Below are 23,230 nucleotides of genomic sequence, written 5' to 3' on the forward strand. Positions count from 1 at the left end.
CTATGAAAGAATCCTCTAAATCACTAGTAATAAGAGAAATACAATACTGAGGTTTCTCCTCACATGCATCAAATTGGCAAATTTGCCAATGTAACTATTTTCCCCCCAATTAAGTCTAAAGACAATTTTTTTTAGTGAGGCAATTGGGGTTAAGTGACTTGCCCAGGGTCACATAGCTAGTAAGTGTCAAGTGTCTGAGGCTGGATTTGAACTCAGGTCCTCCTGACTCCAGGGCCGGTGCTCTGCACCACCTAGCTGCCCTAAAGACATTTTTTTTTAATTTAAAAAATTTTTTTGGTGAGGCAATTGGGGTTAAGTGACTTGCCCAGGGCCACACAGCTAGTAAGTGTTAAGTGTCTGAGGCCGGATTTGAACTCAGGTACTCCTGAATCCAGGGTCGGTGCTCTAACCACTGTGCCATCTAGCTGCCCTAAAGACAATTTTTAACATTCATTTTTACAAGATTATGAGTTTCAAATTTTTATTCCTTCCTCTCTGGCCTCCCCTCTTCCTAAAATGGTAAGCACTTTGATATGAGTTATATAGGTACAATTATTTTGGGAAATAATTTAAAATCATGAAAATAAAGTGAACAAAATGGCATTTAACCAGATATTCTCCTACTAGGCATATACTGCAAGGAGATAATTGAAAAAAAGTACTCATATATACCAATATATTTATAGCAGCATTTTTTTGTGTGGTAGCAAAGAATTGGAAACAAATCAGATGCCCACAAATTGGGGCAATGGCTAAACAAATCATGGTACATGAATGTGATGATTATTGCTGTGCTATAAGAAATGATGAATAAAAGCATGGAAAGACTTGTGTGAACTGATGCAAAGTGAAGAAAGGCAGAACCAGGAAAACAATATAAACAAGAACTAGAACAATGTAAGTGGAAAGAACAACCACTACAAAGCAATTTAATCTAAATATTGCAAACTTACAAAGAATAGGCTTGACTACAAAGAAAGATGACCCCTCCCTCCACTGCTCTGCAGAGGAAGTGGGTCCACACATTTGGATTGAATATACTGTCAGATTTTTTTTCAATGTATGGTTTGTTTCTGCCCCACCTTCTTCCTCTATTTAAGATTCTTTATTATAAGAGATGATTCTCTGGGAAGGGACAAGAGGAGGAAGACAGGGGAAAATCTAGATGATATAAAGCAAAAGAAATTTTTTAAATCTATTTTTAAAAAGAATGCAAGTACTGTATACAAAATAACAGCAATAACGTAAGATGATCTGCTATGAATGACTTGGTTATTTTCACTAATGTAATGATCAAAGATAACTCTGAAAGACTTATGAAAATTGGAATCCTTCTACAGAGAAAGAACAGATGGTATCTGAAAACAGAATGAAGCATTTTTTTTGATAGTTCCTTAATCTGAAGCTGTGTTTTTGTCTGTTTTCTTTCACAACATGGCTAATGTGGAGATGTTTTGCATGACTACTCATGTATAACTTATATTGAATTACTTGAGTTCTTGGGGGGGTGGGGAGGGAGGGAGGAAGAGAAGTTAGAATACAAAGTTTTAAAAAATTGATGTCAAAATTTGTTTTTACATGTAATTTGGAAAAAATAAAATTCTAAACAAGAAAAAAAAGACTAGATTAGTTTGAAGACACCTTCCAGCTTAAAAAAAAGAAGGCAAGCTCTTCAATTGCAGGAAGTGTTTCATTTATAGTTTCAACCTAGCACACAGTAGCTATTTAATAGATGTTTGTTGCTTAAGTGACTTGCCCAAAGCTACGTATTGTTTTTTGTTGAGTTGTTTCAGTTGAGTTCAACACTTCATGATCCCATTTGGGGTTTTTGTGGCAAAGATATGGGTGTAGTTTACCATTTCTTTCTCCAACTCATTTTACAGATTAGGAAACTGTGGCAAACAGGGTTAAGTGACTTGCCCAGGGTCACACAGCTAATAAGTGTCAAGTGTCTAAGGCCGGATTTGAACTCAGGTGCCATTGAATCCAGGGCCAGTGCTTTATCCACTGCACCACCTAGCTGCCCCTGACTTTTTTTTTTTTTTTTTTAGTGAGGCAATTGGGGTTAAGTGACTTGCCCAGGGTCACACAGCTAGTAAGTGTTAAGTGTCTGAGGCCGGATTTGAACTCAGGTACTCCTGAATCCAGGGCCGGTGCTCTATCCACTGAGCCACCTAGCTGCCCCTGCCCCTGACTTTTAATCTCTTCTACCCTCCCCAGCCCAGATCCCAATACCTGACTGAGGCCTAGACTTAGGGAAGAAAGTATCCAGTGTAACCTGAAAGATGTAGGGACCGAGGGGGCAGCTAGGTGGCTCAGTTGATAAGGCACCAGCCTTGGATTCAGGAGGGCCTTAGTTCAAACCCAGCCTCAGACTAGCTGTGTGATCCTGGGCAAGTCACTTAACCCCCATTGACCTGCAAAAAAAAAAAGAAAAAAGAAAAGAAAAGAAATATGTAGGGACCAAATAGAAGACAATAAGCCAGGAAAGCAGTAGTCCTTGCCCTGACTTCTTGTTCATAGTTTTAATTCCTAGGTACCCCAGTGGATAGCTGGAAATAAGAGGATGGGGCCACCTCTCACCTAGGAAGCATGAATTATGACAATGTACCAATTTCATATAAAATGCTTTATCCCTCAAAAAAAAAATACAGACCAGCCCTGAACTGCCCACATGGAGGCCTGGATGGAGACTTAATTATAAAGGGCTTTGGGATCCTCAGATAAAAGGGTGTGGGGGAGTTTTGGTGAAGACCTCAGCAACTGGAATGATTGTGTGGTGGGATATGACACCCTAAGAAACCCAAAGACCCTGACCCCCTAAGGAATCCTTAAACTTTAGACACTGAAACCAAAGATTCCAGAAATGAAAAACAATCCCCATTTCCCACCTCAGGAATGTGGTGTTGCTAGGACACAGACCAGGGTGGGTCATGTAGACTCTGGGACATTTAGAAGTGGTTCCATTTATGATAGAACTGATAAGCATATCCAGGTCTGCAAAGATGATTTCCAAGTTCCATAACATTCAAGATATGGATTCCCCGTATGTCAGCAGGATATATGACTGCTAGCTCATCCCTTAAACCCTGAACACCCCCTCCTAGTAGTCTTGCGATCTCTTTACTTGGCACAGAGCCTTCTTTGTCTGTAACTGTATATAAGATCAACTCTTCTTCCATTCAGAGAGACAGTCTCCATCTTACTCCTGTCTCCCAGTCATGTATTCCTTTCTCCTAATAAATCTCTCTATTTTACAAGATTTGCTGTGAGCCTGTCAATTCTTTGGGTGAACCCCCACCCCCAACCAGCTCCCATGTCAATTGTGCTTTCCAGGAAAAGAGGGGCTCAGCAGAGCAAGAGGAAAGCAGATCTGAGGGGGGCACAGGCACAGTAAAAGGCTAATTCACTGGCCAAGTGCTCCCAGCTGTGAATAGGATGGAGTTTGGCCACAGCAGGGGATGAGCTAACAAGGCCAGAGCTAATGGAATCAGGAAGGAACCGCTGGGGCCTCCAGCAGCACCATTATCCATCCCATCCCCAGATCACCTCTTATCCCACAGGTCCAGGAGCAGCTGTGAAACCTTCCAAGTATGGCCTAAATGAGCCTGTGGTCTTCAGGCACACCCTCCCAAGCACTCCTGAGAAAGCCCCTGAGGGGAAATAATTGTTTCTTTAATAGCAGGACAGTTCTCATCCTGGGCCTAAGGATGGGGGGGGGTGAGATCAGACTCTTGGTGCTGAAGGCCAGAACTGTGACTGACTTGGGTGAATGGGGTGTTTGTCCAGGATTCTTCTAGGTGGAGACGCACTTCATCCTTCTGAAATCTCCTTGAGATCTTCCATGAGCTTAGTCTGTGCCTTCCATCTCCTGGGCTCTCCCTCCCCTAGAATTCTCTTGGGAGGGTGGGGGTGGGGAGGAGGTCTAGAGCATCCCTTCTACCTATGGAGATGACATTCTAGGCCATGCTGTCTTTCAGACAACTGCTACTCTTTTTAAAAATTTTTATTTCATTTCATTTACTTTTTTTTGACAACTGCTACTCTCGACTCCCCTTCTGGTTTTGTTCTGGGTACAAAAAACTCTTACTTATGGCTCTTACTTTCAAATATGAGAGTCTCCTAGGCAGAGTCTGTCATCTCTTGACAGAAGAGACTGTCTCTATCTCATGATTTGAGAGCCCCAAGCTACAAGAGTATAGGCTTGGTTTCCTGTCTTAGCTAGCTCATGGTGTGAACGTTGGACCACTCTCCATATCCAGGTCCTGTGAAATGAGGGTGTTGGTGCAGTCCATTAATCAACCCTAGATTCAGGGTCAGAGAGCCTGTGCTGAATTCTCGTTCTTCCCCTTAGTAGCTGTATCACTCCGGGCAAGCCACCTGGCCTCGCTAGGCCTCAGTTTCTTATCTGTAAAAAGGGAATGATCGGGGCAGCTAGGTGGAGCAGTGGATAGAGCACCAGCCCTGGAGTCAGGAGTACCTGAGTTCAAATCCGGCCTCAGACACTTAATACTTACTAGCTGTGTGACCCTGGGCAAGTCACTTAACCCCAATTGCCTCACTAAAAAAAAAAAAGGGAATGATCTCTGGGATCCCTCCTCTAAACTCTATGATTGGGGCAGCTAGGTGGCTCAGTGGAGAGAGTACCTGCCCTGGAGTCAGAAGGACCTGAATTTAAATCCAGCCTTAGAAACTTGACATGTACTAGCTGTGTGACCCTGGGCAAGTCACTTAACCCCAAATGCCTCACAAAACAACAACAACAATAAACTCTATGATCCTCATTGTGAGATGATCTGTCTCAAAAGTCCCTCCCAGTTCTGATAGTCTATGATATATGATTTAAAAATATCTTGGCCATTAGTCTGATCCTGATGGCTGAGATTCCCACTGTCAAGGAGCTTTGAGGTAAGGCATTTGGTCTTCAGAAGGCCCTTGTTACATAGGAGGACCAGCCTGCTAACCTGTTAGTGTTTATCACTAGCTGAACACAGATTGGCTTCTCAGACCAGCCAGCTTTCACTTAGTGGGCCCTCTAAGGCAGGGAAACAGAACACTTAGCAGTTGATGGGGATAGGGCATTGTTAGCCTCCCTCATCCCCTGTGGCCTTTTGCCTTCTTTCACCAAGAGGCAACAAGATCTGAAGGCAGAGCACTCGGGTTCAAATCTCAACTTTGATATTTATATCACCTTGGACAAGTCATTTCTCTCCCTTATAGAGCTCAGTTTCCTCATGTACAAAACAAGCAGGGTGGATTTCATAGGATCATAGATTTAGAGATGGGAAGACAGCTCAAAGGACGTCTGTCCTGATGCCTTCTTATTACAGATCAGGAAATAAACCCAGGGAAACTGACTTGCCCAAGGTCACACAGGGGTGTGAAATACAGGCCTTTAGACTCTATAACCAGTTCACTAAAGACCCTCCCCTAAAGCTATGACCCATCTTTTGTTAGGAGACACAAATATATTTCAAAATGGACAAGCTAAGTCATAAATCTGCTGCACCCTTCCTCCAAATCTCACCCCAATTTACTAGATCCAACACAGGGTTAGGACCCCCTCCATTGCTTCTCCTGAAGTGTGGTTAATGAAGGGCTAACCCCAGCACCCTGCTTGGCTGCACTGACTATATTTTCCATTATGGCATCCACCTATTTGGGAGAGGGGATTGGGAGAGGGACAGAGTAGTTTCAGAAGCACCTGGGAAGGTTGACGGCATAGATATGCTTTAATAAACCGATGGCAGAGGAAGGAGTGATTTGACCAAAACCACAGACTATGTACAATATAAAAATATATACAACAAGCACAGTGCAAGACAACTACTAAAAAAATTATCCCATGAAGGTGGATCCACTGGAGATGGGAAGAGTGGGAGGTTGCCTCTGGAGGAGACGAGGCTGGAGACCACAACTCCCCAATCCAGACTATTCTTGGGGGCTCAGAAGGTTAGATATGGTCTCATGAGAAGGCAGTATAGGATAGAGGAGAGCAAAGGTGGAGGCCTGACTCTGTGACCTTGAATATGTCACAGCCCCTCTCTGGGCCTCAGTTTTTTCATCTGTAAAATGAGAGGGTTAGAACTACATGATCTCTAAGGTCCCTTTCCAGCTCTGATGTTCTTTGGTCTCCAAATTAGGGCACTAGACAGTTGATTCTCCCCATCTCTCTCTCTCTCTCTCTCTCTCTCTCTCTCTCTCTTTCCCTTCCTCCCTCCCTCTGTGTGTGTGTGTGTGTGTGTGTGTATGAAGGGGGCTTCAGCTCAAATCCTACTCAGTAGGATCAGTCATCCATTTGGGCTTTTTCTTCCTGATTCCTTCTCTCTCTTACTCATTTCTGACCCCCAGGTACCCCCCCCACACACACACACTCACACACTCAAACACACACATGCACACTCATACAGACATGCTCTCTCTCTCTCATTCACACACACACACACACACACACACACATACTCTTCACCACTTCCCAGGGAACATTTTGGATGTAATGGATGTAAAGGAGCAGGGATTTGAGATAAAAGTTGTTCATTTCAAAGTTCCCTGGGCAGAGTGCCTGGGGAAAGATGCTCCCTGACCCCATGCTATTGGGGTATGGGGCAGAAGATGGCAGGAGCTTTCTAGATCCATCAATATCTGAGCACTGACTGACATTTTTGCCCCTGAATCCTGAGGACCGATCCAGGCTAGGAGAGGCTGGTATCACTCCTGGGGCAGGAGGAAAAAGGAATGAGTTAGGACCTGAGAGGTCACCCCTGTCCTGGGTCATGGTGAGTCTGGAGAAATCCATGACATCCTACAGCTGCTCTGAGCTTGATGAGATTCTCCTGTTTGGGCACAATTCCCATCTAAAAAATCCATGACAAATATTTGATCATTGAGCTTCCACTTGGACACTTGCATTGATAGGGAACTCACTACCTCATGAGGAAGTCTATTCTATTTGGGGGTAACTAATCATTAGAGCGATTTCCCCCCCACATGTTGAACTGAAATCTGAAACAACCTTAGAAAAAAAGTAGTTCAATCTAGGGCATTTACATGGAACCAACCTTTTGGTTCCTCCTGAGAATGGATCAGGGAATGTTCTTTGTGTGGTCTCCAGGCTAAGGCTGATCCAAGATTAAGTCAAAATGCGTGAAACTCAGTCTCAAGCTTTAGTCTAATTTTGGGATGAAAGAACAGCTAACAAATGTCACAGCCAATAAAGTGTCCCCTTTCTCTTCTCCCATTTTTCCATTAAAGCCTATTAGTGCCTCTTCCCCTACCCCAACACCAAAGATGACTTCCTCCACTTTATAGTCACCACTGTGGGAGTCACTCGTGGGGCCAGAGAAAGTCCCCCACTGCTCTGTTCCACTAGACCCTTGGAGCCCATGGCCCCTGAACATTTATCAGGACTGTGAAGGCGGAGTCCACTGAGACAGACTGAAAAAGTCCACACGTGAGCCAAAGGCAGTGAGGGGTGGGAGGAGGAGGAAAGAGGGGCAAGGGCAAACTGGTGTTCTCCTTTTCTCCTCTTCGGAGCAGGCAGGTAGGTCCCCTCAGTGCCTAGATGCGGCTGCCAGAAGTGCTCCCAGAATGGATGGGTAACTTGACGCTGTCCGAGGTGCTCTTGAGAGGGGAGGGGCCCCTGGCTTGGAGCTTCATGGACCAGTACCAGAGGAAGATCAGGAAGCCTGAGGAGATGGAGAGGCAGAGAAAGTGAAGGAGGGGGGCTCTCCAAAGCTACACTGCCCTTCAAACCCAATGCCACTGATCTAACCTCTGTAGACCTATCTCTGAGACCTCTACTGAACACCGCTTTCCCCCTTCCTCAAAACGGTTGTTGATTACCTGAACTACACATTTCCCCATTTAATCATTTGCTGTAATATGTGATTATTTAATTCTGCATGTGAATCAGGTGTTATCAGGTAGATCCTTAATAGAAAGGCCTGGTGTAGTGGAAAGGACCCTGAATGTTAAAAATAATAATTTTTAAGAAACCAAAAAGAAAAAAAATACTTGTTGATTCATAGAATCATAGATTTAGAGCTAGAAGAGACTTTAGAAGTCATTAAGTTTAGCCAGACCCCCTCATTTTACAGATAAGGAAACTTAGACCAAGAGAGATTGTCACTTGTTCAGGTTGGTAAGGATTTGAACCCAGGGCTTTCTGACTCTGAGTCTGGTGTTCTCTCCATCGTGGCTTGCTACCAGAATTACCAAGGGGAAGAAAGATGGGTCAGAAGACTTAGACTTATAGCACCTTAAAAGACCCCAGAGGTCCTCTAGCCCAATATCTCATCTGGTTATTTTCCCCTGGCATGGTATACAACAAACAAGGATGGGGTCCCCTAGAGGTCAGGAAGGGAAAAACAAGGGAAGCAGGAACCCCTTGCTACTCTTTCCTCAAGTCTAGTTTGCTCTGGGGAGAAGGGACCAAGAAGAGCCCATACTTACCTTGGAAGGAAGTGATGATGCTGAAGAGATAAAGTACAACCAACTGGAAAATGCCTGATGTGAAGGCGAAAAAAACCAGAGCCCAAGGAATGCCCAGGACCAGGCTTAGACCCAGCAGGGTGAGGGCGTGCAGCCACTTCTGGCCGCGTTGGTTCAGCCTCAGGATCTGCACTGTCATGGTGCCCAGCATCACGGCGTTAAACAGAAACACCAGGCAGAAGTAGCCCAGGTTGATGTAGTTGACGACAGGCTCCCTAATCCAGCACCTGTAGGTGGCCCAAGGACCAGGAGGGGAAGAGACAAGAAAGACAAGAGAACTGAGACTAAGAGCCTTGCTTGGCGGGGTGGGGGTGGGGTAGCTCAGAACTATGAGTTAGGAGAACTGATGTCAGCCCCAGACCTTCCACTAACTAGTTATATGAGGGGGAAGAGATAGACCCAGAACTTCTACTACTCTAGGAAAAAGGCAGAGGGGGTGAGCAGGAGAGTCCTGGGCATTATTTAAAAGAATGAAAAAAGGGAGGTTGGTAATAGGAGATGGCTGAAAAAATGAAGGCCGATGCAACTAACTGACAGGTTGGGCAGGGAGATAGAGCCATCCTTAATTAGCTGTGGACATGAGGATAAAGCAGAATAGCTAGGTGTCAGGGATTGGCACTAGATAGTCCCCTAAATTCTCTGCTCTCTCCCACACCATCCACGCTGGACACATACATGGAAGGGTAGATGGTATCTTCAGGTGACTTCTGGACGGTGAGTATGATAGAGCCGTAGTTCTCCCCATCCACTAGTGCTATCACCATCACCAGAAAGATAGGGATCCCTGGAGAAAAAAAAATCCCAGAATTACATTGACCCCAGTCAAGTCCAACCCTTTGTCTTCCACCCCACCCTCCCTCAACCTACCCAGATCTTATTACATGGCAACCATTGATAACTGAGGAAGGTAGGGAGGAGGAACCTGCCTGGGAGCCCATCAAGTCAAGATGCACTTGCACATATATTTTGATTTGTATGAAAGGACTTTTAGGTCTCTTAAAGACAGTGGTAGGAAGATTAAGAGAAAACATGGAATAAAACAACTTTAAGTATGAAATTTTAGGGGCAGCTAGATATAGAGCACCAACTCTGGAGTCAGGAGGACCTGAGTTCAAATCCGGCCTCAGACACTTGACACTTACTATCTGTGTGACCCTGGGCAAGTCACTTAACCCCAATTGCCTCACAAAAAAAGAAAGAAAAAAGAATGAAATTTTAGGAGAACCCCTTAGAAAGATACCCTGACATTTCCTTGGACCCCATCCATCCTATGCAAGACAGAATCTGCCAGATGAGATGTGTGAAAGGTGACTTAGAGAAGAGGCCACAAGCCTAGGTTACTGAAGGGAAAGGTAAAAAATCATAGATGTAGAGGTGAAAGGGATATTAGGGGGCACCAAATTCAAGCCCTTCACTTGTATTGATGAGAAAACTGAGACCCAGGGAAATTACATGTCTTGTCCAAGGTTATGCAGGTAGTACCAGGCAGAAGAGGGCCAGGTATCTTGGGTGGCACAGTGGATAGAGACTGGCCCTGGAGTCAGGAGGACCTAATTTCAAATCTGGTTTCAGACACTTACTAGCTGTGTGACCCTGGGCAAGTCACTGTTTGCCTCAGTTTTCTCATCTGTCAAATGAGCTGGAGAAGGAAATGGCAAAACACTCCAGTATCTCTGCCAAGAAAACTCCAAGTGGAGTCACAAATAGCTCGATATGACTGAAATGATTCAACAATAACAACCACCGTGAAATATGCCACCCATGTCTGGGCAACTGCAAGAATAGTAATATCATAGAAGACAGAAGAGAAGACAGGAGGGGTAACATGGTGTCTCTGTGTGTGGGGGGTTCGTGTAAATCCAGTCTAGACATCTTGAGTTTGAGGGAATGGTGAGATATTCCCATGGAAGTATTGAGCAGACAGTTGGAAGCATAAGTTGAGAGCTCAAAGATGTTGGACTGGAGATGTGGCATAGACATTTATTCATACAGAAGGAAGAGGGAAGAAGTTCACCCCAGGAGGGAATGAGGGGAGAGAAGAGGAACAAAGGCAGTGACTTGGGCAGTATTCATAGTGTGGAGCAGGGAAGAAAGAAGACAAAGCAGAAAAAGGGGGAGTCACATTGTATCTCCCCCAGCACCTCACCTGAAAGCACTTAATATTGGTTGAGGAACTGACATAGTTTACATCTATATAACACTATAATTTATAATGTACTTTATTTTATTTATTCATTCATTTATCCATCCATCCATCCATCCGTCCATCTGTCCATCTATCTATCTGTCTATCTATCTATTTATTTTTGGGGGCAATGAGGATAAAGTGACTTGCCCAGGGTCACACAGCTAGTAAGTGTCAAGTGTCTGAGTCCAGATTTGAACTCAGGTCCTCCTGAATCCAGGGCCAGTGCTTTATCCACTGCGCCACCTAGCTGCCCACTACAATGTACTTTAATGTGGTATTTTGAAATGAATGGTTGGATGGATAAAAGAACTAATGGATAGTACAATAATACAGTCTTGAGAGCCAAGGAAGGGAGGCATTTCAGGACGGAAGGGATATTCCACAGTATGCATTCCTCAACATCAATGCTGCAAATAGAAGCCCTCTCTCCAGGGTCAAGATGACTGACCTTCACCTGCCCCAAGATACCGCATGCAACCTTCTCCAGCTGCCTGCCCCAGGATCCCCCACCAGAACTCCTCCCCTCGGCCTAGCCCGACTGCTCACCCCAGCCCATGAGGCATAGCTTGACCAGGTAGCCATGGACGTAGGTGCTGAAGACTTCCACCACCAGCCGATAGAGGTTATAGCCTTCGATGCCCATCCAAGTGAGGCAGGCCATCAAAGAGAAGTGCAGGAAGATGGCGCTGACCCAGCAGCCCATTGCATTCTCCAGGAGAGCCACAGGTTCACTGAGCAGAAAGCTCAGGTCCAGGAAGAAGATGGAGAGTAGGAGATTCATGTGGACTTTGATGGTATAGTCTCTCTGCTTCCTCCTGAAGGAAAAACCTAGGATTGAGTTGTGGGAAGAGGCCCAAGGGGCTGGCTGCTCTGACCCCCTTACTTTGCAGAGGAGTAAATGGAGGCCCAGAGAGGGGAAGTCCTTCATCTGCCATCACACAGCTACCAAGGAGCAGAACTAGGGTTCCAACCTGTGGTGTCTAGCTCCAGAACTGGCATCCTTGCCACCACAGCAGGCAGACAGCTGGTACGACCCATTTGCAAATTGGCAGTGAGCAGAATGGTAGACTTCTAGTCAGAAACGGTTTGCATCCCAGCTCTGCTAGGTCCTTGCTGGGGGACATTAGGTAGCTCCCTTCTGGGCTTTGGTTTCTCCACTTGCAAACTCATGGGGGCGGACTCACTAATCTCTGAGGTCCTTCCCAGCTCCAACATCCTGCAATCTGCCTAGGGTCAGCCTGAGGTCTGAGGTTCAGCATATCTGGAAAGCTCTTCGGGGTTTGTGAGCAAGGGATTTGTGTTGGAGGTAGCAGGGTACAGTGGAAACAGCTCAAGTTGGAGTGCTGAACTTGGGGACACAGGACCTGATTCTGCTACTTACTGCCTCTGTGACCTTGGGTAACTCATTTAACCAGGCCTTCATTTCCTCATCTGTAAAAGGAAGGGATTGCACTGGATGATCTGTAAGGTTCCTTACCTTTCTAGATCTTACCTGGCCCTCAATTTTGTGATTTCAACTAATGAATAGGTGTATATATGATAGGTAAATCAAGGGGGATGACCAGATAGCTCCTTTAAGTAACTAGCTTTTCCAGGGCTTTCAAAATAGGATTAAATTTACCAAAATTTACAAAAACCCATGCCACTTCTCAGGACCATGGAAGTGTCCATCTCTACAGTGTCGGTTGCTCCAGGCTCTGAGATCAAGGTTAATTACAGAATCATGGAAGATGGACTCACCATCTTTTTGAGTGCATGGATTCCTGGACTTTAGAAGGGAGCCAACCACAAATGCCATCAGGGATGGCCTCCCTTCCCTCTTTCCCCCCATGGTCCCACCCCTTCCTCCAGAGGCCAAGCTGATCCATACCTAGAGAAGAGGTAGATGGAAATTGTCAGGACACAAGCCAGGGCTGAGATAACACAGCCGACGTAGGAAAGGAGAGTGAGATAGTGTTTGTGGACGGCATCAATCTCCACAGAAGAGACCTGGAGCTGGAAAAAACAGTGTCACCATGAGCCCAGCTGGAGCATAGAGAGATGGGGCAGGGGGCAGCTCAGGAAGGGGCAGGGTATGTACCCTTACTCACCATCAGTACAGCAAAGTAAGTCAGATGGTTGCAGAAGCAGGATGTGTTTGTTTCCCCCACCTTTGTCTTGCAGCCAGAATCACTCCAACTCCCTGGGCTTCCAGCTGAGGAGAGAGCATGGAACCCCAACCAGATCAGTTCCAGTCCCCTCATGGAGAATCCTAGGCACAAAGACTTCCCCATGCAGTTTCCCCTTTACTTAGAGTGGGTTTCCAGGCTCCTTCCCCAACCTTTCACTAGCCGAGAAGTCCCCTGTCCACTTTCTCCATACTTACAGTCAGGGTTCTCTTCCCAGAACACACATTGTAGGCTCACATTCTTCTGTAAAAGCAAAAAGGTATAGATTTGTTACCCTCTGTTCTCCCCAGAGCTGGGGGGAATTAAAGGGGAGTCAGGTGTGAATTTCAGAATAATTTAATTTAACCCTTTATGTGTAAGCAGACCCATCTTTCTGGATAGAATTGACTGGTTAAGTCAAAATGGGAATAGACAAAGATAAGCAGGGGGAACACAGAAACTGATGGGGATGAGAGGTGCAAAGGAAGGAAATAACCAATTTGTTCTTCTTGACCCCCTTATTGACTATAGTGGAGCGTTTTCCATTATGAGACCTTTCTTGGCTCATTGTATTGCTGAGAAGAGCTAAGTCTATCACAGTGGGATGATTCTGAGTAAATCATTTCCCTTCTCTGGGTCTCAGTTTTCTCCACTTCTGAATGAGGAGCTTAGATTAGCTGATATCTAAGGTTCTTTCTAACCTCAACTCTACTCATTCATTCATTCATTCATTCATTCATTCATTCATTCATTCATTCATTCATTCATTCTAATTCATGAGAAGACATCCTGAATTTCAGGCACTTCACTGGTCCACTGTAGAGAGAAAGCATCTACTTTAAAGTAGGGAGACCAGTTGGACCCCACCCCCTAGGACCACCCTACCCCCTCCAGGCTGAGCTTCTTCTACTCACCTGCTGTGGCTGGTGCCAGAAGGTGAGGACCACAGGTTCCTGGAGGTTGGACACCTTGGTGTTCTGTACAACAATACCCAGGACTTTCCCCCCAAGGACTTGGCTGGAGTTTTTGTCCTGAAGACACAGGGAAGGTCAAACTTGTCACCTCTCTCTACTGATGGTGTTTTCTCCTGACTAGCTGTGTGACCTTGGACAAATCACTTAACTTTTCCAAGCCTCAGTTTCCTGGTCTGCAAGATGAGGGGGTTGGTCTCAATGGACTCTATGATCTAATGATGCCATTCTCGAACCCATCCTCCCATGGAGGATGAACAGGCCTGGGAGGTTTGACAGCAAAACTGAGAAAGGGGCCAAGCTTATTGTCTGAGGCTCCACCCTGTTAAATTTGCCTCCCCTTTGCCCTACTCCACCTCTGTGGTCTTTCTTTCCTCCCCTACCTACCCTACTTGCAGAGTCTTCACGCCCTCCTGTTCCCTCCCCACTCCCACTATCTATACTTGCTCTTGTGTGAATGGGGGAGGGCCTGAGTCACTTTGAGCCCCCTCCCAGGGTGCATTGCATTTGAAGCTTGACCTCTCACTGTGGCATTCCCATAAAGGGGTCGTAGGCATTGGAGAACAAGCAGGAGGGGTGGTGGGTCAGGGTGCTCTGTAAAAAGCTTTTTTGGCATCTTGAGTCACTGAATAGGTGGCCACCTGCTCTGCCTATGGGCACAACTGGCTCTAACTGAGAATCAGGATGTTATAAGGAAAAAGCCACCCACACAAATATCAGTTATTGTCACTATGATTCATCTTATTTTAGCTCCCTGCATCTCTTGTTCTCCTCCCCCAACACATTTATATGTACTCCTTTTCTCTTCCAGGAAGGGAGAAGCAGGACAGTCGCCCAGCTGGAGTACCTGGAATAAAGCCTGGCTGCTAAAATCCATGAGCAGGAGCCTCTTGTCGGTCTCCCCTCTCCGGCCTTTGGCCTTCTCGAAGAGGGCACCGGGCAGCTTCACGGAGTACTCTTGCACTCTGCTCTGCTCCACCTGCAAAGTCCAAGGGAAGGAAGTCAGAGGAATTCTGGGGCCACCCAAAGCAGCAGGCATGGGAGCTGCAGAGGACCTAGACCCTGCAATGGGCAGGAAGTGGGATGGGATCATGACTTTGTGGCCGGCCCACTAGCATCCATCCTGAGCTTAGCACTGGGACCATTAGAACCAGCTGGACTTTGCCGACCCTAGGTACTTCCCCAGGGCTGTCTTGGAACTAACAAGTAGTTCTTGACCTAAGTGGTTTTCCCCTTCTCCTCCCCTCCCCCTTCTCTCTCCCTTCTTCCTCTGGATGCCCAGATACTGACCTTTGCTTTGGAATGGATGTGCAGATCTTTAATTCCTGGCCTCAGTTTCCACACAGTGGCATTGATCTTCTCCTCCTCAAAGGAAGCCTTATCCCCTTTGAAATGTACGCTCATCAACTTTGACTCCAAGCTCTGCAGATGCCTAGAGAGTAAGAAGAGAGAACAGAGGGCCCCCAGGTTACTGACGTCATGGAAAGACATAGGACTTTGTGATCACAGGACCTGGGTTCAAGTCCTGCTTCTGACACTAACTGGCTGTGTGAGCCTGGGAATGTCACTTAACTTCTCTGAGACTCAGTTTTCCTATCTGACCAAGATGTTGTGAGGAAAGAGCTTTGTGAACCTTCAAGTACACCAGAAATATCAATTGTGCTTATTTCTATTATAGGGGGACAAGGAGAGGGGCACAGAGCAAGGAGAGTGGGGCCAAGGAAGGAAGAAAGGATGAAGCAATTGGAGAAGTGGGAAAGAAAGGAAGGCACAACCTGGAGGAAGGCAGGAGAGAGAAGTAACAAGAGACCAGAGGTGGGGCAGCTAGGTGGCGCAGTGGATAGAGCAGTGACCCTGGAGTCAGGAGGACCTGAGTTCAAATCTGGCCTCAGACACTTAACACTTACTAGCTGTGTGACCCTGGGCAAGTCACTTAACCCCAATTGCCTCACTTAAAAAAAAAAAGACACAAGAGGTGAGAAAGGGGAGAGCAGGATCAACAGATAAACATTTATTAAGCACCTACTATATATGCTGAGGCTGGAGAAACAAAAGGGGGCAAAAGACAGACTGTGCCCTTAAGAAGCTCACAATCTAATGAGGGAGACAATAAGCAAAAAATATATACAAACAAGCTATGGTTGGGAGTCCTTAGGAAGTAGTGAGCTCCCAGATCTTAGAGGTATTTAAGCAGAGGCTGCCACATGGCTGCTTGCCAGGCGGGGATGCCTTTGCACAGATGGGTTCGACCAGACCACTGAGGTCTGTTCCAAATCTAAGATTTAGTGATTATAGGAGATATGATTCAAAGCTTCCTCATTTGTTCTTTTCATCCCTTTCCCTCAGTCCCACCCTTTTAGGAGCCTGGACCACGGTCCTGCCTGCCCGACCCCTCTGGTACAGTGCCTCCCCTGCCCCCCCCCCCATGCTGTTGGACAGCAGCAGGAAAGACTGGGTGTACTCACTGGCTCACAGAGGTCGGTGGTAACTTCCTGCCGTTTCTAGGGTTGCTCAATAGCACATTAATTGACTGTAGTTCCCGTTTCAGATCACACATGTCAACTGACCCATTGTGGGAAGAGGCATGATGAGGGGGGTCTGGGGAGAGCAAGGAGGTTGCAGTTAAGATGAGCTCAGTCACACACACTCTACCTGCTTCCCCGACCCAAGCAGGAAAGGGCTGCTCCCACCAACTTGGCCAATGTGGCCAACTCTCTTGGATGCTGAGGACCCTAAATCAAACTCTTCTTCCTCCACCTTCAAACCGATAGGCTCATCCATCCATCCATCCACCCATCCATCCATCCATCCATCCACCCATCCATCCATCCATCCATCCATCCATCCATCCATCCATCCATCCATCCATCCACCCATCCATCCATCCATCCATCCATCCACCCATCCATCCATCCATCCACCCACCCATCAATATTTATTAAATGCCTACTATGTGCCAGGCACTGTTCTAAGCACCAGGGATACAAAAAGAGGCAAAGGCAGTCCCTTCCCTCAAGGAGTTTACACTCTAATGGATTAGATTGTAATTAATTACCCTCTGGGCTCAAAGAGAGCCAACTAAAGGGTTGCCTCCTCCATGAAATCTCTGATCCCCTGATTTAAAGTGATTTCTCACTCCTCATAGAACTTAACCTGGACTTCTCTGCACTTGCCTCCCCCTCATCATAAGGTAGTTATTTGCGTAAATGCCTTCCTCATAGGGTCAATGCCTCCCCCTTCTTCTCCATTAGATTACAAATTCCTTGAGAGGAGGGCCTGAGTCACCAACCTTTGCACCCCCAGCACAAAGCACAGAGGCTTAGAACACCACCCCAGTAGACCTCAGGGGAGATCCCTGGAGGAAACTCCCTTCTCTTGTCTCTACTTAGCTTGTTCTGTCCATCTCAGCAGAGATGTGGGGTCAGGGACAGGAAGATGGAGGAGGATCAAGAATAAAAACCTCCCCAACCCCTCCAGATCTTGCGCCCACCTCCCATGGTTACCGTGAAAGTGGAAGACGTATCGATGGCTACTGAGAAGGCTGGTGTTCTGCGGTTTTCTCCAGGAGCTGTAGGAAGGATTGAGCAGTGGGGGCCCCTGCACCGGCTCCGCCACCTCGAGGTGGCTGAAGCACAGGAATTCACGGGCCTGTTTACTCAGCTCATAAGTGGTCTTGCCATAAACGAGGTGGAGCTTCTCAGCATTCGGAAGCCAGTAGAGACAGAAATGATACGGGCCCCTGGGAGGTGAGAAATCCCAGGATTTGTTGGATTCTTTGGCGGGAAATGGGGCCTTGATTGTTAGGGCCTTTTCTGTGTTCTCGATGACAATGTGGCGGGAATGGCCTTGAATGTAGTACAGTCTGCTCAAATGGGTCTGATTCCTTTCCCCACAGAACCTGAACTCATCTTTGTGGTTGCTGCCCTGTGTCCCTGTGGCAGAGAAGGAGAAGTAAATGGATTAGGAAGTTCAGCATGGCTGTGGCTGGGGGCCCCCTCTTTCTACCCAGAAGGGCAGTGTGAGAGCCTGGCCCTACCTCTTAAACGAATGAATGAATGAACAAATAAATAAAATGGAATGAGAGGATTTGGCTCAGTTACCTCTGAAGTTCCTTCCAGCTCAACATCTGATGGATTCCCTTTCCCTTCCTGACTTCCTAAGCCTCCCCCTCTGGTTCCCCACTATCCCATTACCTCTGTTGAGTTCGTATGACGGTCAATGTCATAGACTTTTTAGAACTCTAAGGGACCTTGGAGTACCAGGCTTGTCATCTTCCTATAATACCCTTGCTTATAGATTTTCCAAACTGTGTAAGGCCCTGGATAAGTGACTCTCTGGGCCTCAGTTTCCTAACCTGTAAAATGGAGGAGAGGGAAGAAAGAGGAGAAAGCATCTAATAAGGTGAGTCTAACAAGTTTTTATTAAGCATCTACTATGGAGGGAGCATGCTACTGTGGCTAGATGATCAGCTTTGGAGTCAAGATGGCTCATGTTCAAATCCCATTTCTGATGCTTGCTTCCTGTGTGACTTTGGGTAAGTCACTCAACCTCCCTGGGACTGTTTCCTTCTCTGTAAAATGAGGGGGTTGGGCTAGATGACTCCTGAAGTCCTTTCTAGCTCTACCTCTAGAATCTTTTTGATATTCTAAGGCTCCTTAGCACTCCAACAAGTCTATGAGTCTGACTGTCATACCTACTCAACAGAGGTGATGGGATGGCGGGGGATGGAAAGGGGAGGCTTAGGAAGTCAGGAGACCCAAGGGAAAGGGGCGGGGGGAATCCATAGGCTCTGGAACTGGAAGTAACTTCAGCAGTCATGGAGTCAAATCCTCTCATTTCATTTATTTGTTTATTCATTCATTTACTAAAACATTTCAATATTCATGAAAAAGTTTCAAGTTCCAAATTCTCTCCTTTCCTCCCACACCTCCCCCACCCATTGAGAAGGTAAGAAAGTCAGAAGGGTTATGAAGACTATCTCTTCCAACACCCTTATTTTATAGATGGGGAAACTGAGGTCCAGAAAGGGGAGCTAATTCTCCCATGGCTACACTGGGAATCAGTGGTAGAACAAGTCTGGGGTGCTTCCCCCCCATGCCATATTTTCTGTGATGGATAGAGTTGCCCATAAAATTAAAAGAAGTAAATTCTGGAAAATGGGGAACTTAGGGAGGGTCCATGTGGGGAAGAAGGAAAGGCACATTACCTTGGAGGAGGAAGAAAAGACTCATATGGAAAACCACTGCCTTGTGAAATGCCTGGCCTGCCATTTTCTTCATCGGTGTCATAGGGAAGTCACCACCTGAAAAAATTCAAGATCAACACCAACTTCATCCTAGTGGTTTTTTTTCCTTTCTGGGGCCATGGAGTCGAGAAGCCCTTTGTTGTAATCCTGCCTCATAAACTTCCCTGTGGGTGACTCTGGACAAGTCACTTAACATGTATTGGCCTCAGTTCCCTCATCTGTAGAATGGGGTAATCATAGCACCTACCTCACAGGGTTGTTGTGTGCACCCAAAGAGAGGTTATATCTATATCTATAATGTTTATGTCTATGTCTATATCTATCTATATCTACATCTACATCCATCTCTCTATCTAGCTATCATCTCTATCTATCTATCTATCTATCTATCTATCTATCTATCTATCTATCTGTCTGTCTGTCTGTCTGTCTGTCTGTCTGTCTGTCTGTCTGTCTGTCTGTCTGTCTGTCTGTCTGTCTTTCTTTCTGTCTGTCTGTCTGTCTGTCTGTCTGTCTATCTATCTATCTGTCTATCTATATCAAGTCCAAACCCCCCATTTTACAGATGAAGCAACTGAAGGACAGAAAGGGAGATGTGACTTGCTCAGAAAGTTGGTGGCAGACCCAGGGCTACAACCCAGCACAGTGCATTTAGAGTCAGTGGCTCTGCCACTCACTGACCTCGGGTGAGTTATTTCCTCAAATTGGACCTGTTCCCTCATTTGTAAAATGAGAGGGCTGGACTGGACAGCACCTGGTATGCTCTCTGATCCCGGGACTGTGGCTCCCCTGAATTCCTTTCCAATGCCCTAGTGCACCATGCCCTGTTGCCTTCCTAACCATCACAAGCACTTTCATATGTTCCCAGACACAAAGGGGGTTTAGGGATGAGGACAATTGCAAAGCCCTGGAACTCCAGGGCAAACAGTGTGGTCCCAAGGCTGGTACTGGGATGAGAGCTGACATCACCTGGACCGCTCTTCCACTTTCTGCCACAAGGGGGAGCCATGGTTCATCCATTTCCCTCTCTTTGGGTAGAAATGTCACGTAACTTGTTTCGTGCCTATTACTTGGGCTGTGGTTAGGGTGTCATCCTCCTTTAAATGGTCAGATTGTCTCAGGCAATTGTTTGTATTGGGGCCCTTAGTGAGGATCCGGGGCTCTAGAGATGAAAGACACCTTAAAGAATCTTCTACCCTAGCCCCTTCAGTTAACAAAGAAAGAAATGGAGACCCAAAGATCAGTGAACTTAACTCGAGGTATAAAATGTCGCAGATGAAGTCTGAGCTTAGACCTCTTGAGCCTAATGTCATTGCTCCTTCCATGATACCAATAAAGGATTTTGAAATAATAACAACAACAACAATAATAAATTTGCAAAGTGCTTTACATGTTATCTCATTTGATCCTCGCAACAATCCAGCCCACTGCTCCATCCTCTGGACCACCTAGTGGTGCCAAGAAAGCCCTATATAGAATCAGAAAGACTCCCCTTCCTGAGCTCAAATCCAGCCTCAGACACTTAATAGCTGTTTGACCCTAGGCAAGTCATTTAACCACGCTTGTCTCAGTTTCCTCATGTATAAAATTATCTGGAGAAGGAAATGGCAAACTACTCCAGTATCTTTGCCAAGAAAACACCAGATAGGGTCATGAAGTTGCATCTGACTAAAATGACTAAACAACAATCCCACTCTCCTTTGCTGCCATGAGAAAGACCACAGGATCTTAGTGTCCTATAAGCTCAATGAATCAACTGGGTGCTGTTTTCCTGAATTGCATTAATAGAGGTGTGGTTTCTAAGAATAGGAAGGTGATAATGCCCACTCAGGGTAGCTAGGTGGTGCAGTGGATAGAGCACCAGGCTTGGAGTCTGGAAGAACTAAGTTCAAATCTGGCCTCATATACTTACTAACTGTGTGACCCTGGGCATGTCACTTAACCCTGTTGGCTTCAGTTTCTTCATTGCTAAAATGAACTGGAGAAGGAATGGTCCTCCCTCTTTGGAAGGCTTTAAGCAAAAGCCAGCCAGTCACTTGTTAGGTATGTCATGGTGGGGATTCCTTTCAGGGAATTTTGCTTTGAAGATGGCTGAGCTCCAATCCAACTTTCAGACTGGAATTCAGTGATTCCAAGTCTTGATCTTTCTCTGGGCTTCACTCCCGATGCTACAATGCCCCAGAAACCTCTTCACCCCAGAGGCTTACTCCATCCCTAGACTTCACATACTTCAGGTGCCCTCTAGCCCTGTGGTTTCTCTTTATGATTGGCTGGTTGTCCCCTTCTCCCTGCCTCAGACCCTCCATTTTGAGGAGCCTCAGACTTACTATGGCTTCATTTTTTTTTCCAGGCTGTACTCCTGCCTCCAGGACTTTCTCTACAGGGCTCCCTACCCAGCTTCATCTCCTCTTTCTTCCCTTCCCTTTCGGCCCCTCTTTTCTTCTTTTACTTTTTTTTTGGGGGTAATTTAGACAAGACCTCTATTTAACTCCATTTTATCCATTGTCTTCTCACTTTAGAATATAAGCTTCTTGAGGGCAGGAACTCTCTTCATTCTTGTATTTGTATTCCCAGCATTTAGCACAGGGCCTGATACATAGTAAACATGTAATAAATGCTGGTTGACTTGCTGACTTCCATGGAGAGAAGGATTTTCTGACAATAAACAATATGCATTTTAAAAAGTTGTGTTGGCTCTCTTCGTGTATTATCTTTCAATTTGTACCCCTGGGGGCTGCCTACCTCACCTATCTCTAATCCTGGCTTTGGAAAGAAGAATAAAAAATCCCCAAATGTCAGAGCTGGAAAGAACCTTAAAACATGGAATGCCAGAGGGGGCATTGATCAAGTCTGTACAATCAACCAATGAGGAAACAGAGGGTCTGTTCTGACTCCATGATAGGACTTTGGTGAAAATCAAATGATATAAAGGAAGGGAAGGCATTCTGGGTAAGTTTCATGGTGCTGAATGGATGTGGGGTGGGGATTGTTTCCGGTATCCCCTCTCTGATCCATTCTCCATATCACTGTCAAAATATTCTCTAGGCACACATCTGCCTCTGCTGCTCAAAACCTTCCCAGCCTCTCTAGGATTAAATATAAATACTGTGTTCTAAGTTCTTTACCAGGTAGCTCCAACCTACCTGTCTAGTCTCATTTCCCATCCCTCCCTTCAGTCACTCCTTAGCTCCAGCCAAAGTGGAAGACTAGCTGTTTCCTGAATGACTGGTAAATGCCATCTCCTGCCTTCAGGAATTTGTGCAAAGCCATGCCCCACATCTGGGAGGTACTGCCTGCTCAACTTGGGTCAAGTGTCCCCTCCCAACCTGGCCATGAAGGGCCCTCTATGATTTCCCCAACCTGCCTTCCCACACATGGTAATCTTCACAAACAGTATTCCATCTCTCCTGGCCACCTGTGTTTTTGCATGAGCTGTCTTCCATGCCTGGAATTCACCAGAAAAGGGGAAAAACCACCTGCTCACTATTCAAGGGGTGACTTCTTTCCATTTAGATTTGGACTCATGAACTTACAGGAGAGATCTCAGCACATACAAGATCAAAGCTGGAAGAGACCTTAGAATATAGAATATCACAGCTGGGAGGAACTTTAGAAAACAGAGTGTCAGAGATAGAGGCACCTTAGAACACAAAGTGTCAGAGCTGGGAGGGACCTTAGAACACAGGATATCAGAGCTGAGAGAGATCTTAAAACAAAGAATGTCAGAGCCACGAGGGATCTTATATGAGAGAGGGTCAGAACTGGGAGGGACCTTAGAACACAGAGTGGCAGAGATGAAAGGACCTTAGGATAGAGGATGTCAGAACTGGGAGGGATTTAGGGATCACCAGAGAAGCAGCTTGGTCCAGTGGAAACAATGCAAAACTTGGAGTCAGGAAGTCCCGAGTTCAAATCCTACCTCTGATAATTATTAGCTGTGTGAGGCTGATTACTTAACCACCATGAATCTCAATTTCTTCATCTATAAAACAATAACATACAGTACCTCCCTAGAGGATTCTTTGTGAGCTTTAAAACACTTATATAAACTATTACCACCTGGCTCAATCTTCCCATATTACAGATAGCAAAACTGAGGCCCCAGACAGGGAAAGGGTCTTAGCCAGCATGGCACTACCTGTTAACAGCAGAGCCAAGATCAACAGTTAGGGGTTAGTCAATCTGAACT

The 23,230-nt window shown here is 46.0% G+C and overlaps 1 protein-coding gene across 3 annotated transcripts in view; it reads right to left on the bottom strand.

Moving 5' to 3' along the window:
• Window positions 1–5,718: 5,718 nt before the first annotated feature.
• The window catches only part of ADGRG1 (adhesion G protein-coupled receptor G1), a 79,620-nt gene continuing 62,108 nt past the window's right edge, over window positions 5,719–23,230 (bottom strand). For all 3 annotated transcript variants that reach the window (XM_043988339.1, XM_043988338.1, XM_043988336.1), the window contains exons 2-14: window positions 19,003–19,098; window positions 17,300–17,728; window positions 16,262–16,394; window positions 15,087–15,228; window positions 14,644–14,775; window positions 13,740–13,856; window positions 13,044–13,089; window positions 12,769–12,872; window positions 12,549–12,673; window positions 11,225–11,493; window positions 9,166–9,274; window positions 8,452–8,717; window positions 5,719–7,685 (exon numbers count right to left, since the gene is read on the bottom strand). In XM_043988339.1, coding sequence (XP_043844274.1) covers window positions 7,558–7,685; window positions 8,452–8,717; window positions 9,166–9,274; window positions 11,225–11,493; window positions 12,549–12,673; window positions 12,769–12,872; window positions 13,044–13,089; window positions 13,740–13,856; window positions 14,644–14,775; window positions 15,087–15,228; window positions 16,262–16,394; window positions 17,300–17,728; window positions 19,003–19,084 — 2,082 coding nt within the window. In that variant the 5' untranslated portion in view covers window positions 19,085–19,098 and the 3' untranslated portion in view covers window positions 5,719–7,557. The remainder of the gene's footprint in view (window positions 7,686–8,451; window positions 8,718–9,165; window positions 9,275–11,224; window positions 11,494–12,548; window positions 12,674–12,768; window positions 12,873–13,043; window positions 13,090–13,739; window positions 13,857–14,643; window positions 14,776–15,086; window positions 15,229–16,261; window positions 16,395–17,299; window positions 17,729–19,002; window positions 19,099–23,230) is intronic.

This window comes from Dromiciops gliroides, chromosome 2 (assembly GCF_019393635.1).
Source record: "Dromiciops gliroides isolate mDroGli1 chromosome 2, mDroGli1.pri, whole genome shotgun sequence".
NCBI classification, from domain to species: Eukaryota; Metazoa; Chordata; class Mammalia; order Microbiotheria; family Microbiotheriidae; genus Dromiciops; species Dromiciops gliroides.